Source organism: Ranitomeya imitator, chromosome 6, assembly GCF_032444005.1.
Source record: "Ranitomeya imitator isolate aRanImi1 chromosome 6, aRanImi1.pri, whole genome shotgun sequence".
Classification (NCBI taxonomy): Eukaryota; Metazoa; Chordata; class Amphibia; order Anura; family Dendrobatidae; genus Ranitomeya; species Ranitomeya imitator.
Genome location: NC_091287.1, coordinates 489,026,191 through 489,042,881, shown reverse-complemented (window position 1 = coordinate 489,042,881; position 16,691 = coordinate 489,026,191). Strand labels below are relative to the sequence as shown.

Below are 16,691 nucleotides of genomic sequence, written 5' to 3'. Positions count from 1 at the left end.
TCAATTCTTTCAATGTTTTACTGCAGTTTTTCCCCATTGAGATTAATGAGATTTAACAACAAAACATCAAAATGCATTAAAAACACACACAATTTCTTCTTTGGATTTCTGGCAATAGCCTGCATTTTTCATGCAGAAAAAAATGCACTGAAAAAGCTGCGTGTGGCTATATACTTAGCGTATGTTCACACGTTGCCCTTTTGCAGTGTTTTTTTTATCTGCACCAAAAACAAATGGGGGGCAGGTAAAGCGCATCATACAATATGGGAGTTTTTATGACATTTTTACTTGCAGTTTTTTTACGTTTATTTGACTGGGTGAAATGTGCTGCACAAATGAAGCAGGACTCCTAATCTGAAAAAAATAATTGCGGCACGTGCTTAAGATTTCAGAAATCTCATTGATTATGCTGGAACTGCTGCATATTTTTACAAACAAATACACTACATGAAAAAATGCAAGAAAAAAAGCCACTTGTGACCAAACCCTTAGGTCACGTTCAGTATTTGGTTCGTATTTTATATCAGTATTTGTAAACCAAAACCAGGAGTGGAACAATCAGAGGAAAAGTTTAATAGAAACATATGCACCACTTCTGTATTTATCACCCACTCCTGGTTTTGGCTACAAATACTGATGTAAAATACTGAACATGTGAACATGGCCTTAATCTTTCCTATTTCTACAGTTGAACTCTTTTAAACCATTCTCCTTGCTCTGACTAGTTATTCCTGTTTTGTCTATTTTTACTTCTATGAAAATTTGTTCTTTATTAGTTTTAGCCCCAAGGCAGATAAAGAAACATTTAATCTCTTCATGGAAAATAGGACTCGAATACTAGATATTTTTATTTGTGCCGGACATTTATATGCATATAAAAAAAGCCTTCATTTAGACTATATTGATGGCCAAGACTTATTTGATCATAATCAGTAGGATCATTTTCTGCTTTGTATAAAAATCTGGCTGGCAGATGACTGCGCTATGTCCTTGGTGGATGCTCTTGACCTGTTCTCTATGCTCGGTCCTGGCGATTGCATTAGCTAATGCATAACCATCTAATTTGAAAAATGTAAATTTAACACCTGTTACGTATTTTCACATATTAGCTAATGTGTTTAGGTCATATCCTAGCCAAAGTTGTTTGAAGCCGTAATTTATCAATTCATGTGTGACCTCCTCGGCGAAGCTGAGATGATCTGTGCATTAAGTCATGACTGTACTCTAATGTTGAATGTTAAAGATTTCACTTTTTTCCCCTTCTTTTAAATAAACATAAATAGTTTATCCCTGTAAATGTCCTGATTTTTGGCAATGTCATTGTAAATATTGGCAATTCTGTATCAAGCATCTATCACCTGTGGATCTGCCATAAATGTGTCAGATCTGAAGACTTCTTCAAAAGTGACGTTCAACATTAGAAAAAACATTTCTGCTTTGTTTCAGAAATGTCGCCTTAACCATCCATGGCTAATTTATGGAATAGCTGTAAATAAAGCTCAAGGCACCAGGGTAGTAAATGAAGTAGAGAGAGAGAGAAAAGAAATCCACAAAACATCTGTAAAAGACCAAAAGCAAAATATCGACACATTTCTGTTGCTACATGCACCAGAAACGCTTTGGTGGTGCTTCACCTTTGGACTTGCTACATGCACCAGAAATGTGCTTGTGGTCTTTTGCCTTTGGACTTGCTACATGCACCAGAAACGCTTTGGTGGTGTTTTACCTTTGGACTTGCTACATGTGTAAGCAGGTTTAGGGATGCAGTGATGCAATGGAGGCAGAGCAAGGGTTAATAGATTAACAATTTAATTTGGTACAATGAAGAGGCTCCTAGCAGAAGATAATAGTTAAATTGAAAGAGAAAGTTATACTGTAACAACAGTCCAGTTATAAAACTTATCGTGTCCTTAGGTTCCTCAGCTGCAGATGATCTGTTGGAGGTTGTAGTACATGCAACGACCGTCGTAATGTCCTTAGATGGGGTCCCAAAATTAACGTCTCCAACTTCTGGCAACAATGGGTGGTCTCCGGTTTTACCCTTTGAGCCCTTAGTCCATAAGCCTGTGCAGCTAAAGTAAGGAAGGCCGCAGGGATCCCGGTATCAAACGTGGGCTTATGCGCGCTGTCCAGCAGGGGGGACCGCACCTTAATCTCCTGTAACCGGCTCACATTCTAATGCACAAGCACGGTCTTACCCTTGTCCGGGCGCACAGCGCTTCCCATTCTCAATACCCCACTGGAGTGTCCAGGAGGCTTCGGCCGCAATGCGTTGTGGCGCTGCTGCTCTGGGTGTGGAGCGCGCTGCTTACCCTCCTGTACTCTCCCTGATGGCGGGAAACTGTCCGCACCTTTGTGCACTTTTTGTGCTGTATTCTGTCTAGACACGCCTTTTCTTTCTCGGTCATGGGGCCTGTCCGGTCCCCTATTCCTTCCTCCGGGCAGCATGAGATGCAGCCTCGACAGTCCTGGACCCGGCTGAATACAGGTACCCACAGCCCTGTCTTCCTCCTTGCACTTCCCCTCTCCTTTAGCTCGCCATTCCACGGGCGAGAGTTCCTTCAGTTGACGTTGACACTCTTCCTTTTCTCGAACAATTCTTTGTCAAATAAACTGGTTTTGTTCATAACGAGTGGGAGGTATTCCAGTGGTTGTCCACTCTGTACGGAGTAGTTCAGGTTAAGTGGTAGAGTCGGGTTGAATGGTAGAAGATGGGAGCATGTCCGGTTCAAATGGAGCAGCCATCTCTGGAGTTTCGGACCGACATACTTCCCTTGGAGTGGCGGGCGTTGGACTATCCAAGTCTGAGAGCGAGGCCAGTGCTTCTTCCACATCACAGTCAAGAATCGTTGGAGTGAGCGTTTCAGTGGATCCCGTGACAGGCAAGGACGCATCATGCTATAGTGAACTACTCGGGTGGGCGCCCCCTCTTCTCCCTCGGTTTGAACTTCATACACTTGCCCATTGGATCCAACTCTGCGTTTCACTCGATATGGAGTCTTTTCCCATTGATGATCTAACTTGCCCCGAGGTCACTTGTCTCGAACTAACACTCAGTCTCCGGCCTTTTAGAGCTGTCCCTCTAATGGGTGCCGCTTCATGATGTTCGAGTTCCCGGAACTGTCTACACCAGCCAGTGGAGAGTCTGCAGCCTGTGTCGATGTTCACGGACCCGAGAAGACACCCCCGTCCGTGTGTAGTCTTCTTCTGGATCCAATTCCAGCTCTGCAATCTCCCGTTCTTTTCGCCTAAACAGTAGGGTGTACGGAGTGTATCCGTTTGTACTGTGCCATGGTTGTAGTACACTCAGACCAATTCAGCCACATACTCAGGCCATCGTACTTTCCAATCCTCTTCCAATGTTCTGAACATCTGAATTAGCATCCGGTTGAAGCGTTAGGGCGTAGTCCTGGACTTCTCAATCTGGTACAGACGATGTAACTCCTCCATCCCTCGACCTTGAAAACAAGCGCCTTGGTCAGAGTGAATTCTCTTCGGGCAACTGTACACTCGGATGATGTCTCAGGAGTTAGACTGTGTGGCTGACTCAGCAGTCTGATCCCGAGTTGGAGTCACGGCAGCGAACATGGTAAAGTAGTCAGACAATGTTCATACCCGAGATGAGCTGGACTCATGGTCAAGTAGTCGATCATCAATATCTCCAGGGGAGCAGAAGTTATGATGCTCTGTGTGGGGGCTCTCGACTACGGGGGTTTAGCCAGCTCACATCTCCAACATAGCTGACAGGCTCTTCGACTGCAGTCTTCAATCGGGAGTGATATACCAACTTCTGTAACCACTGGAACGTCTTCTCCAGGCCAAAGTGAGCTCCTCTCTCTTGGGCCTCTGTAGCCACTGCACGGATCAACTTCTCTGGGAGCACCACTTGCCAGGTGATCCCCAACTCTCATACCAACTGCACTTTTCTATACAGAAACCCGTCCTCTAATTGGAGCCACTCCCACTATCTGAGAATCTGCAGAGTCCCCGGGGACAGCTGGGGAGTCGCTTCAGGGCCACCCACTGTCTCACTTGGGTGAGTTCCCTATCTTCCTGTTGGAGTTGCACCCAGTCATCCCGAGGTCATCCCAGCACCTGTTCTTCAGACGCCTCTCTGATCTATCCCTGCGTCGCCGCCAATGACCTGGTGAGGTCCCAAAAAACAGGAATCTCTTCTGCCTCCAACTCTTCATCTTGGTCGCGTCCAGGTCGCTCATGGGTCACTCTTGACAGAGCATCAGCGTGCGTGTTCTCGGCTCCTGCCCGATATGCGATCTTGTACCTATACTTTGCCATGCGGGCCACCCATCTTTGTTCCAAGGCCCGCAGTTTCGCATTTTCCAGGTGGGCCAGGGGATTATCGGTGTGCACAAAGACTTTGGATCGGACAAGTATTCGGTGAACTTTTCGGTCATCGCCCACACTAATGCCAGCACCCTCAACTTGAAGGTACTGTAGTTATCCGGGTTCCGTTCCGAGTCGTGGAGGGAACGACTCGCATAGGCAATCACTCGTTCCTTCCTTCCCTGCATTTGTGATAGCACGGCCCCCAGACCATGTCGGTGTGTAGAATGAAGGGCTGGGAGAAGTCGGCATACGCAAGTATTGGGGCCTCGGTCAAGGCCATCTTCTGGGCTCAGAAGGCTTCTTCCTGGCTAACTCCTTTTAACAGTTCCAACAGCGGATTAGCGATGCGAGTGAAATTCTTCACGAACCTTCGGTAGTACCCAGTAAACCCCAGAAAGGCCCAAATGTCCTTCACGGTCTTCGGGGTGGGCCAGTCCTGTACCGCTGCTATCGTCTCGCGTGCAGGTGTCACCCCTTCGGCGGATACAATGTGTCCCAGGTACTCAATCTGCTTATGGAAAAGGTGACACTTATGGTGGTTGTAGTACTGGCAACGACTGGCGTAATGTCCTCAGATGGGGTCCCAAAACTAATGTCCTGTAACCTGCTCACATTCTCCTGCACAAGCACGGTCTTACCCTCGTCCAGGCGCACGGCGCTTCCCACTCTCAATACCCCACTGGAGTGTCCAGTAGGTCTCGGCCACAATGCGTCGCGGCACTGATGCTGTGGGTGCGGAGCGTGCTGCTAACCCTCCTGCACTCTCCCTGATGGCAGGAAACTGTTCGCACCTCTGCGTGCTTTCTGCTCTGTATTCTGTCTAGACCCACCCCTCTTCCAGTGTCATGGTGCCTGTCCGGTCCCCTATTCCTTCCCTTGGGCAACATGGGACGCAACCTCGACAGTTCCGGATCCGGCTCAATACAGGTACCAGCAACCCGGTCTTCCTCCTTACACATGCACCAGAAACGCTTCGGTGGTGTGTCGCCTTTGGACTTGCTACATGTACCCATATTTACCCATACTGAGCGTCCTGCCTACGCGTTGGTCTTGTTCCTCAATGTACGTCGCTTCTTCAGGGGGCACTTTTTCAGGGGTCACCTGAAGAAGTGACGTACGCAAAACGTACGTTGGGGAACGGGACCGACGCATAGGTAGGACACTCAGTACGGGTAAATACCACCATTAATGCTTACCATTCATATCCTGACTTTGAGCAATATGTCTTAACTAGATGGTGGCCCGATTCTAACGCATCGGGTATTCTAGAATATGCATGTCCACGTAGTATATTGCCCAGCGACGTAGTATATTGCCCAGCGACGTAGTATATTGCCCAGTCATGTAGTATATTGCCCAGTCATGTAGTATATTGCCCAGTCACGTAGTATATTGCCCAGCGACGTAGTATATTGCCCAGCCACGTAGTATATTGCCCAGCCACGTAGTATATTGCCCAGCCACGTAGTATATAGCAGAGCCACGTAGTATGGTATAGTGCCCAGTCACATAGTATATTGCCCAGCCACATAGTATATGGCAGAGCCACGTAGTATATTGCCCAGGCACATAGTATATTGGCCAGCACAGAGCCACTTAGTATAGAGACTTAAAAAAATAAAAATAAACATATACTCACCTTCCGAAGGCCTGTTGAAGTCCTGCTATACTCACCATCTGCCGCCTTTGCCGCTCCTCGCCATGCTCCCGGGACCGCTCCATTGCAAGCGGCAGCTTCCGGTCCCAGGGCTGGTGTGAGCAGGACCTATGATGACGTTGCGGTCACATGACCGTGACGTCACGGCAGGTCCTTGTCATACACCAGCCCTGGGACCGAAAGCTGCCGCTTGCAATGGAGCGGTTCCGGGAGCGTGGCGAGGAGCGGCAAAGGCGACGGAGGGTGAGTATAGCAGGTTTTTTGTTTGTTTTTTTATTTTTAACATGACATATTTTTACTATTGATGCTGCATAGGCAGCATCAATAGTAAATAGTTGGGGACACACAGGGTTAATAGCAGCGGTAACGGAGTGCGTAACACCACGGGCCGTTACCGCTGCCATTAACCCTGTGTGAGCGGTGAGTGGAGGGGATTACGGAGCGGGTGCCGGGCAGTGAGTGCAGGGGAGTAGGGGAGGGACTAATTGGACTGTGCCCGTCGCTGATTGGTCGCGGCAGCCATGACAGGCAGCTGCCGAGACCAATCAGTGAACGAATAACCGTGACAGAAGGACAGACAGACAGATGGAAGTGACCCTTAGACAATTATGTATATAGATTGGAATTGTGATTGATTTTATCCTATGGACTTGCACCTTATTTGCCTGTTTGCATGATACATTATTTTCACGTAGGGATAACATGGTGCTACATGACAACTAATGGCAATTTCATTATGATAATCTATATTTTCACAAGTCCTCTTACATTGTGGTTGGACATTTGACCTTGTGTCCTCCTTTGTCTTTTGTTCCCCCTTGTGTTTTGAACCTTGGGTCATCACCGTTGAGACCTAAATGTATCCACTGTATCCTTCCATATATTTTTGATATTTTTGTAATGTTGATGTTAATAAAATTCTGTACTGTAGTTTTAATGGCTTTAATTGACTGTTTCTCCTTGTTCAAAGCATTAAAATATATAAGATGCAACATTTTTAGCCCAAAATACAAATATTTAAAGGTGGAAACAGTATGGAAAGAAAACCTATCCATGGGAAATACTACCATTCTGATGTTGGGAACTATTTGGGTCATGGTTCTGTTTTAGAGCCAAATACTTGTAAAAATGATATAGGATTTTTCTTTTGATTTACTGTCAATTCTGTATTTATATAGCAATATTGACTGCATCCACCCATTTAACCCAAAATGTTTCTTTATATATCCAACCTTGCATGAAGCAATTATTTTTTTGCAGTCTATGACTTTACAATAATATAACTTTACAGAATAATTATTTTTCTGTTTCAGAAATACACGCATGTTCGGCTAGCTCAGAGACAAGATCCATTACCTTATTATAAAAGCAAGCTCTGGTGGTTTGGAGTTCTGCTAATGGGCGTCGGTGAACTGGGGAACTTCGCTGCTTATGGTTTTGCCCCAGCAACTTTAATCGCTCCTCTAGGTTGTGTTGCAGTTATAGGTGAGTACAAATGTCTTTTGTCACTGGTTCTCATGTTGATTCGTAAAGTGATTTCTACTGCAATATACTTGGATTTATTTTATGGGGTTCTCCATGTAGTATAAGGTATGGGACTAAAAGCGCAGTCAGACCGAAATAGTAACGCAATGGTCGGACTGGCCAGCGGCTCTCCCGACCCAAGCCTGACAGCTTCATATATTTCTATGCAGTTGTCACGCTCGGGTCAGGAGAGCCGCCAGTTAGTCCTAGCATTGAGTTACGATCTTAGTCTTATTTATAGGGTTTTTTGATTGCGCCCTTACAATGAGTACTAAGCTATAATTGGTCGTGGGCACACTGGGTCACATTTATCAATGTACTTTGGTGCTATACGATTTTCCTTTTTTTGTGATTCTTTAGAAGATTGGAATTTTGTTTGTTAGGAGGCTTTTTTTGGCAATATTTCTGAACTGGCGTAAAGGCTCATTTGCACCGACCAATGATTAGCCAAATGACCTTCGGTATCAGCTTTATTCCTGATCATTACCCCATGTAATGATGTCTACCGATAAAACAAACAAACTTGTTCTTCTATTTTATGCGAAAATAAAAATTGTAGTTGGCAGTGTATAAGCAGAGGATATGCTGCTGACACTGATGAATCAGTCTTTGGACTCACAATAGTACAAACAATCCTTCATCCACCTTATGGAAAATGGAAACAAACCAGTGCCTATTGACTAGCTATATAGTTGATTAGCTTTCGATAATCTGAGAGGTCAACATGTAGACCTACTTGGGAAATTCCTGAAAATTTTACCAGCCTCCCTCTCTATTTGACTGCCATAAACGGTCAGTGGCAAATATGGGCCAATATTTTCCTCAAGACCGTTCTAATAAATGGCCCATAGTGATTATCAAAAACTGCCAAATCCCAAAAACCTACCACTTGTATATAAAACTACTGAACAATGAATTACTTAATGTTAGGTTCATGTAATGACGCTGCCTGGTGTAGTAGAGAAGCAGCCTAAGGGGGCACTAGCGGAAGCGCTGGGAGAGGAAGGAATGAGGCACGCAGTGCACACAGGACCTGAACTAGGCAGGTCACATGATCACTGCTTGAATGATGGGGCAGAGCTACAGCGCGAGAACGGAGGGTCTACGAAAAACGCAGGACACAGAGTACGAAGACAGAGACGTAGTCAAAGGACAAGCCGAGGGTCGGGAGCCAGGACAGACAGAGAAGTAGCAAGCAGGAAACAGGAGCAGTGGTCCGGGGCAAACCGGGTGATACACAGCAAGACACACACACACACAGAAGCACAGCGATTACAGATGAATAACCTGGGTCAGCTATTTCAAACCGAGTAGACGGAAGTATAACCGACTCAGAACCCAGGAACTACCAGCATTAAATAGCCAGCCCAGAACCAAAGAGAGGCGGACTAATTTAACCCAGATCTGACCAGGAAGGAGCCAGAACCAGCCCATCCAGAGTCATAACAGTACCCCCCTCTCAATGGGGGGCCACCGGCCCCCCGTTTTCTCAGGAAAGTGAGCATGAAAAGACCGAACCAGACGGTCGGAATGAACCGATCGGGCAGGAACCCAAGAACGATCCTCAGGTCCATAACCTTTCCAATGCGCCAGATACTGGAGAATACAACGGACCATCCGAGAATCCACGATGAGCTCCACCTCATACTCCTCCTGACCATTGACCAACACGGGTGCTGCGGGATCCAGTTACCCCTCATCCACGGCCCCCAATGGTTTCAGCAGGGACCCATCCCTGGAGACAATGAACCCCAAGAAAGTCAGTTCCTGGACCAAAAATTTGCATTTTTCCAGTTTAGCGAAAAGCAGGTTCTCCCTGAGTCTCAGGAGAACTGCCCGAAGATGACCAACATGGGCCTGCTTATCCGATGAATAAACCAGAATGTCACCTAAGTAGATAACCACAAACCGCCCAATAAAATCAGAGAACACAAAATTGATGACGTATTGGAAGACCGCAGGAGCATTGGTCAAACCAAACGACATAACTAAATTTTCAAATAAACCTTCAGAAGTGAGGAACGCAGTCATCCAGACATCCCCCTCCCGTACCCAAATCAGGTTATATGCCCCCCCGCAAATCAAGCTTAGAAAACCATTTGGCTCCAGACAATTGATTACACATATAGGGAATGAGTGGAAGGGGATACGTGTTTCTCACAGTAATCTTAAGTTCCCGAAAGTCAAGGCATGAGTGGAAGCCACTGTCTTTTTTTTTTTTTTAACAAAAAAGAATCCTGCTGCAACATGAGATACAGAAGAGTGAAAATGTCCCTTGCGGAGACTTTCCGATATGTATTCCTTCATGGAGGTCCACTCAGGACCAGAAAGGTTGAACAACCGAGCCTTAGGCAACTTAGCCCCAGGAATAAGATCGATGGCACAATCAAAAGGGTGGTACGGTAGTAACCCCTCAGCCTGACTATCAGAGAACACATCCTCGAAGTCGTTCAGGTACTCCAGAATACCCTCTAGACTGACGAACAACAGATACAGAAATTAGACAGTTATTTTTACATTTAGGTAGGCCCCCATTTAACAATATCCCGGGCCTCCCAGTCAATGACCGGATTATGATATTGCAACCAGGGGAACCCCAAGACCAACGCGGCAGGAAGGTTGATCAGAACAAAACAGGCTATATGCTCCATATGAACAGGGCCAACCTTAAGGACGAACTCCTTAGTAATGGAGAGGAACCCGTTCTTGGTGAAAGGTGTAGAGTCAATAGCCACGACCTTCATGGGTTTCCCCAACCTGACTGTCCCTATCTCACAATGGGCCACCAACTTAGTCAATCAGATTCACAGTAGAACTGCAATCCACAAAAGCAGAAGAGAGGGAAAAAAATTGTTCACACCAAGTTCCACTTTCAATAATAATTTGAAGATTGAGGAAGACAGTACCTGAGGGTCTGGGGAGCCTCCTCGGCAGCTCCCCAGACCTAGGCGTTTCCTGAGACCTTGGAAACCGGCTGACAGGAGGGGCAGTCTCTTCTCCAATGGCCTGGAACTCTACAATAAAAACAGAGATTTTTCTCCCTTCGGCATCTCCTCTCCCTTTCCTTAATGGAGACAGCCCCCACCTCCATGGGCTGAAAACGATGATAAGGATTCAGGCTTAATAGGTAACAACGGAGCCTCACGATGCACCACTCCCCTCTCTCGCAGCCTACGGTCCATACGGATGGCCTGTGTCATAGCTTCTTCCAGAGAATCAGGTGGTGGATGCAGGGCTAGCGCATCCTTTAAATGCTCGGACAGTCCCCTTCAGAATAGCCCTCTGAGCCCCGAGTCATTCCGAAACACTTCTGGTGCCCACCATCTATACTCAGAACAGTACCACCCGGCAGAGAGCTTCCCCTGAGTGAGACTCATAATCGTGTCCTCAGCCAACCTCACTCGATCGGGTTCATCGTAAATGAGACCCAAGGCCTCGAAGAACTGATCCACAGACAATCTCTCAGGGGACGTAGGGGGCAGGGAGAAAGCCCAGGGCTGAAGACCTAGGACGCAGGGAAAACAATAACTTGCAAATAACTCGCCCTCATCATTTCCTGCCTTGACTACTGCAACATCCTTTTCTGTGGCCTCCCTGCTAACACCCTTGCACCTCTCCAGTCCATCCTTAACTCTGCTGCCTGACTAATCCATCTCTCTCCTCGCTACTCCTCTGCTTCCCCCCTCTGCAAATCTCTTCACTGGCTCCCATTCCCTCAGCATATCCAGTTCAAATTGCTAATACTGACCTACAAAGCCATCCACAACCTGTTTCCTCCATATATCTCTGAACTAATCTCTTGATATCTTCCCTCACGTGACCTCCGGTCCTCCCAAGACCTCCTTCTCTCCTCCACACTTATTCGCTCCTCATCCAATCGCCTCCAAGACTTCTCCCGAATATCCCCCATCCTCTGGAACTCTCTGCCCCAACACGTCCGACTATCAACCACAGTCGGATCCTTCAGACGGAACCTGAAAACTCATCTCTTCAGGAAAGCCTACAGCCTGCACTGACACCGCTGCTGCCTCATCACCAACGAAGCTACCGCCTCACCAACACCGGAGCTACCGCCTCACCAACACCGGAGCTACCGCCTCACCAACACCGGAGCTCCTGCAACCCTCAACCTACTGTCTCCTTCCCCATAATCCTGTAGAATGTAAGCCCGCAAGGGCAGGGTCCTCGCCCCTCTGTATCAGTCCGTCATTGTTAGTTTGTTTACTGTATGTGATATTTGTAACTTGTATGTAACCCCTTCTCATGTACAGCACCATGGAATCAATGGTGCTATATAAATAAATAATAATAATAAAATAATAATAATAACTCTCCCTAAGGACTCGGAATTTACTTTATCCCCATAAAAGGTATCCAGTAATTTTACAGAGTGTTCAGGAGAAGAAAGGGAAACATCTGAGACAGCCCCATCTATACTGCCAGATGGAGAGGAGGCACCCGTATTCGTCAACTCCCTTTGCACCTGTCGGTGAGGAGCAACCAAAGCTCTTTGCTCCACCGACAGATTCTGCATCATTTTGGTCAGGTTAGCTATCTGATCTGACAGAGCTTGGAGCAGATCCATATCAGAGGGAAAAGGGAAAAAAAAGGTGCAGAATCTCCTTTAATGCTTTAGGTCGGTTATAATGTAATGACGCTGCCTGGGGTAGTAGAGAGGCAGCCTAAGGGGGCACTAGTGGGAGCGCAGGGAGAGGAAGGAATGAGACACGCAGTGCACATACAGGACCTGAACTAGGCAGGTCACGTGATCACTGCAGGGACAATGGGGCGGAGCTACCGCGCGAAAACGGAGGGTCTACAAAAAACACAGGACACAGAGTACTAAGACAGAGACTTAGTCAAAGGACAAGCCGAGGGTCGGGAGCCAGGACAGACAGAGAAGTAGCAAGCAGGAAACGAGCAGTAGTCTGGGGCAAACCAGGTGATGCACAGCAAGACACACACACACAGAAGCACAGCGATTACAGACGAATAACTTGGATCAGCCATCTCAAACCGAGTAGACGGAAGTATACCCGACTCAGAACCCAGGAACTACCAGCATTAAATAGCTGCCCCAGAACCAAAGAGAGGCGAACTAATTTAACCCAGATCTGACCAGGAAGGAGCCAGAACCAGCCCATCCAGAGTCCTGACAGTTCGTGTTTGTAATAGTGTATTTGAGAAAAATTACTGTTCTTGTGGGTAACAATGTTGAGATGTTCAACTAGTACTCAGAAATACAAACGCAACCCCACAAAAGAAAGTTTATCCCTTCAATAATATACACAGTAAACCATTAAAGGGAATCTGTCAATAGGCTCAACACTCCTAAACCGTCTATATATTTTCATATAGGTCATAGAAAGTTGAATAAAATTATACTTTGATATCTGCAATCCTATGTCTCATTCTAGAGTAATCCACATATTTTATTTTTAATATGTAAATGAGTTCTTAACATTTATGGGCCGGACATGGATCTCCCGGAGTATCTGCCTCTAGAGCTTATTTTAAATGGTGTGTTACCAGTGTGAGACATGTAGCTCAGGAGAGCAGACTATCAGTTATTACATGGCTCACACTGGTAACACTTCCTTCCATTATAAAATAAGTTCTGGAGACAGATTATCAGGGAGATCCATGTCCGGCCCACAGTTCTTAACAGCAAATTTACATATTCAGAAAACCATATTTTTCTTAGGACTAAGACATGGAATTGCATATATCAAAGTATCATTTTATTCAACTTTCTATTACCTACATGCAAATATAGACGACTTAGGAGGGTTTACCTATCCTATCCTACTGACAGGTCCTCTTTAAAATATAGCAAAATTTCATTTAGAAAAAAGTTAATTTTTCCAGCTTTTTTTATTTGCTTAAATTTTTATTTTTTGTTACTGTGTGTACAAAGTAGTGAAGCACATGAAGAATGGTCAGGTCACTTCTTTTTAACTGCTTCACAGCTGTAGAAACCTAAAACGGTTAAAAGAAGCTCATAATAGTGAACATGTGAACAGCCGGTTGTTTTTACATTACAGTTCATATGTTCATTCTTTTTAGCAGTTGTAGAGCGTACCTGGCTGACAATGATGTTATGTTTACATACACTTGGTGGGGTTATTTGGAACTTATATCCATGTATACAGTGCCTTGGGAAAGTATTTAAAACCCTATGAACTTTAATTTTTCACGTTACACCCACCAGTGTAAATGTTTTTTCATCCGGATTTTATGTGATTATACCAATGCTAAGTAGCAATTGTTTAAGTGTAAAGGAAATGATACATGGTTTTCTGAATATTTAAAAAATATATAAATCTCAAAATTCTGACCCCCTGAGTCAATACTTTTGTAGGACCAGCGTACATTGCAATTACTGCTGCAAGTCTTTTGGGGTATGTCTCTACCAGCTTTGCACATCTAGAGGCCAACATTTTTGCCCACTGCTTTTTTTTAAAACTAGCTCTAGCTCAATGAGATTGGATAGAGTCATCTGTGAACAGCAATTTTCAAGTCTTCCTGCAGATTCTCAATGGGATTTAGGTCTGCACTGTGTCTGAACTATTTATACACAATCGTCCCATCTTAGCTCTGGCACAATGTTTAGGGTCGTTGTTCTGCTGGAAGCAGAACCAATGCCCCAGTCTCAAGCCTTTTGCAGCTTCTAACAAGTTTTCCTCCAGTATTGTCCTGTATTTAGCTCCAACCATTTTTTTCATCAATTGTGATCAACTTTCCTGTCCCTGCTGAAGAAAAGTATCCCCACAGCATGATACTGCCACCACAGTGTTTGACGGTGGGGATGGTGTTTTCAGGCTGATGTGCAGTGTTGGTTTTCCATCACACAAGTGTTTTGCATTTAGTCTAAAAAGTTCTACTTTAGTCTCATCTGACCAGAGCACCTTCTTCCATAGCTCTGTCTCGGCCCTGCATGACTTTTTGCAAACTGTAAATGAGACTTCTTAAGGCTTGCTTTCAAAAACTGCTTTCTTGCCACCTTTAAATAAAGGCCAGATTTGTGAAGTATACTCGCTTATATAGCGCCATCATATTCCGCAGCGCCTTATATACATCATCATCCTTAGGGAATGTAGATTGGGAGCCCTATCAGTATTTCTTTGGAGTGTGGAACGAAACCGGAGAACCCAGAATAAACGCAAGCAAACACAGGGAGAACATACAAATTCCTTTCCCATGTTTGTCCTTGGTGGGATTTGAACCCTGGACCCCAGCACTGCCAGGCTATAGTGCAAGTCAATGATCATGTAAGGCTACGTTCACATTGGCGTTCCGCCAATGTGCGTCGCTGTTGCGCCGGCGACGCAGCGGCGACGCAGCGGCGACGCGCCCCTATGTTTAACATAGGGGACGCGTGCGTCGTTTTGGTGGCGTTTTTCGCCACGTGCGTCGTTTCCGACGCTAGCGTCGGACGCAAGGAAACGCTACATGTAGCATTTTCTGTGCGTCCGATTTTCGTCGGAAAACGACGCACGCATCGCAAAACGCGCGCGTTTTTGCGCGCGTTTGCGTGCATTTTAGCGTGCGTCGCGCGTTGCGTCGCCGACGCACGGCGGCGCAACGCTAATGTGAACGTAGCCTAATACATAATTACAGAGGAGAGGGAACAGGTCAGAGGACAACCATTTGCAAGAAACAATTAGACCCATGATGATAAGTTCATGTATAAATGACTAGTTGTCGTCAATGATAAATGACGCAGTAATTGGGGAGATTGATGTCTGATTGCTTTTAAAAGGAATAAATGTGTATAAATGTCCTTTAAGCTGCTTCACAGATACAATTACCAAAACAAATAGCTCAGGGATGTGACTTCTAGATACAGAAGAGTATTCCTCTGGCCTTTTGGCCTTATCTGTTTAATGCACACTGCTGTCAGAGATTAGGCTTGCACTGAGATAACAGATCAGTTTAGAAAGTTAATGTCATTTTTGTTTCCCCCTGAGGGTCTTTACAAACTAGATTCAGGCTCCAAGCCTAACAGCCGTGCACGTGCAAAAAAAAAAAGATGGAGATATAAAATGAAGAGAACCATAACATTATAATTACATACCATTTATTTTTCCATACAGAGACAGCGCTATTCAGAAGCATTGACGTCCTGTTCAGGAAACCCCCATGTGATTGACTGTAAGGCTTGTTCCGCTTGATTATATAGTGTCTGTATCATGGCCACAAATCCCGACATTTAATATTTTCGTATTTTCTTCCCAAAAAACCTCGGCCTGTTTTAGCCTGTCTCATCAGATGCAGGTCATAGAGCCGATGAGCAGAATATTCCAGCTATGATAAAAGTCCTGGAAATGGCCGTGAAATTCTTCTTGCAGTGCCAAGGCTAAGACGCAGATCATATTCATTGCAGAATAGTGAAAACTGCACCATTTGTATCTGCAACATGTAAATGGAGTCTTGTAAGACCCCATAAATTGCATTGTCCTGTAGTGTGATACGGAGTTTTGGTACAAAATAGAGCATGGTGGTTTAGTGGTTAGCACTGTAGTTTGCAGCGCTGGGGTCCTGGGTTCAAATCACACCAAGGATGAAATCTGTAAGGAGTTTGTATGTTCTCCCCGCGTTTAAGTGGTTTTCCTCTGGTTTCTCCGGTTTCCACTCCTAAAGGAACCTTCACACTGAGCAACTTTAGAACGATAACGATAGCGATCCGTGACGTTGCAGTGTCCTGGCTAGCGATATCGTTGTGTTTGACATGCAGCAGTGATCAGGATCCTGCTGTGACATCGCTGGTCGGAGCAGAAAGGCCAGAACTTTATTTCGTCGCTGGATCACCCGCTGACATCGCTGAATCGGCGTGTGTGACGCCGATCCAGCGATGTCTTCACTTGTAACCAGGGTAAACATCGGGCTACTAAGCACAGTGCTGCGCTTAGTAACCCGATATTTACCCTGTTTACCATTGTAAATGTAAAAAAAAAAAAAACACTACATACTTACATTCCGGTGTATGTCGCGTCCCCTGGTGTCAGCTTCCCTGCACTGTCAGCGCCGGCCGGCCGTAAAGCAGAGCACAGAGGTGACATCACCGCTCTGCTTTACGGCCGGCGCTTACACAGTGCAGGGAAGCTGACGCCGGGGGACGCGACAGACACCGGAATGTAAGTATGTAGTGTAGGGCCCTGCG

General features: G+C 45.7%; 1 protein-coding gene across 2 annotated transcripts in view; it reads left to right on the top strand.

The window, feature by feature from the left end:
* Positions 1–16,691, top strand: part of NIPAL2 (NIPA like domain containing 2) — a 195,916-nt gene that overhangs the window by 74,311 nt on the left and 104,914 nt on the right. For both annotated transcript variants that reach the window (XM_069731639.1, XM_069731637.1), the window contains exon 3: positions 7,318–7,489. In XM_069731639.1, the coding sequence (XP_069587740.1) occupies positions 7,318–7,489 (172 nt within the window). The remainder of the gene's footprint in view (positions 1–7,317; positions 7,490–16,691) is intronic.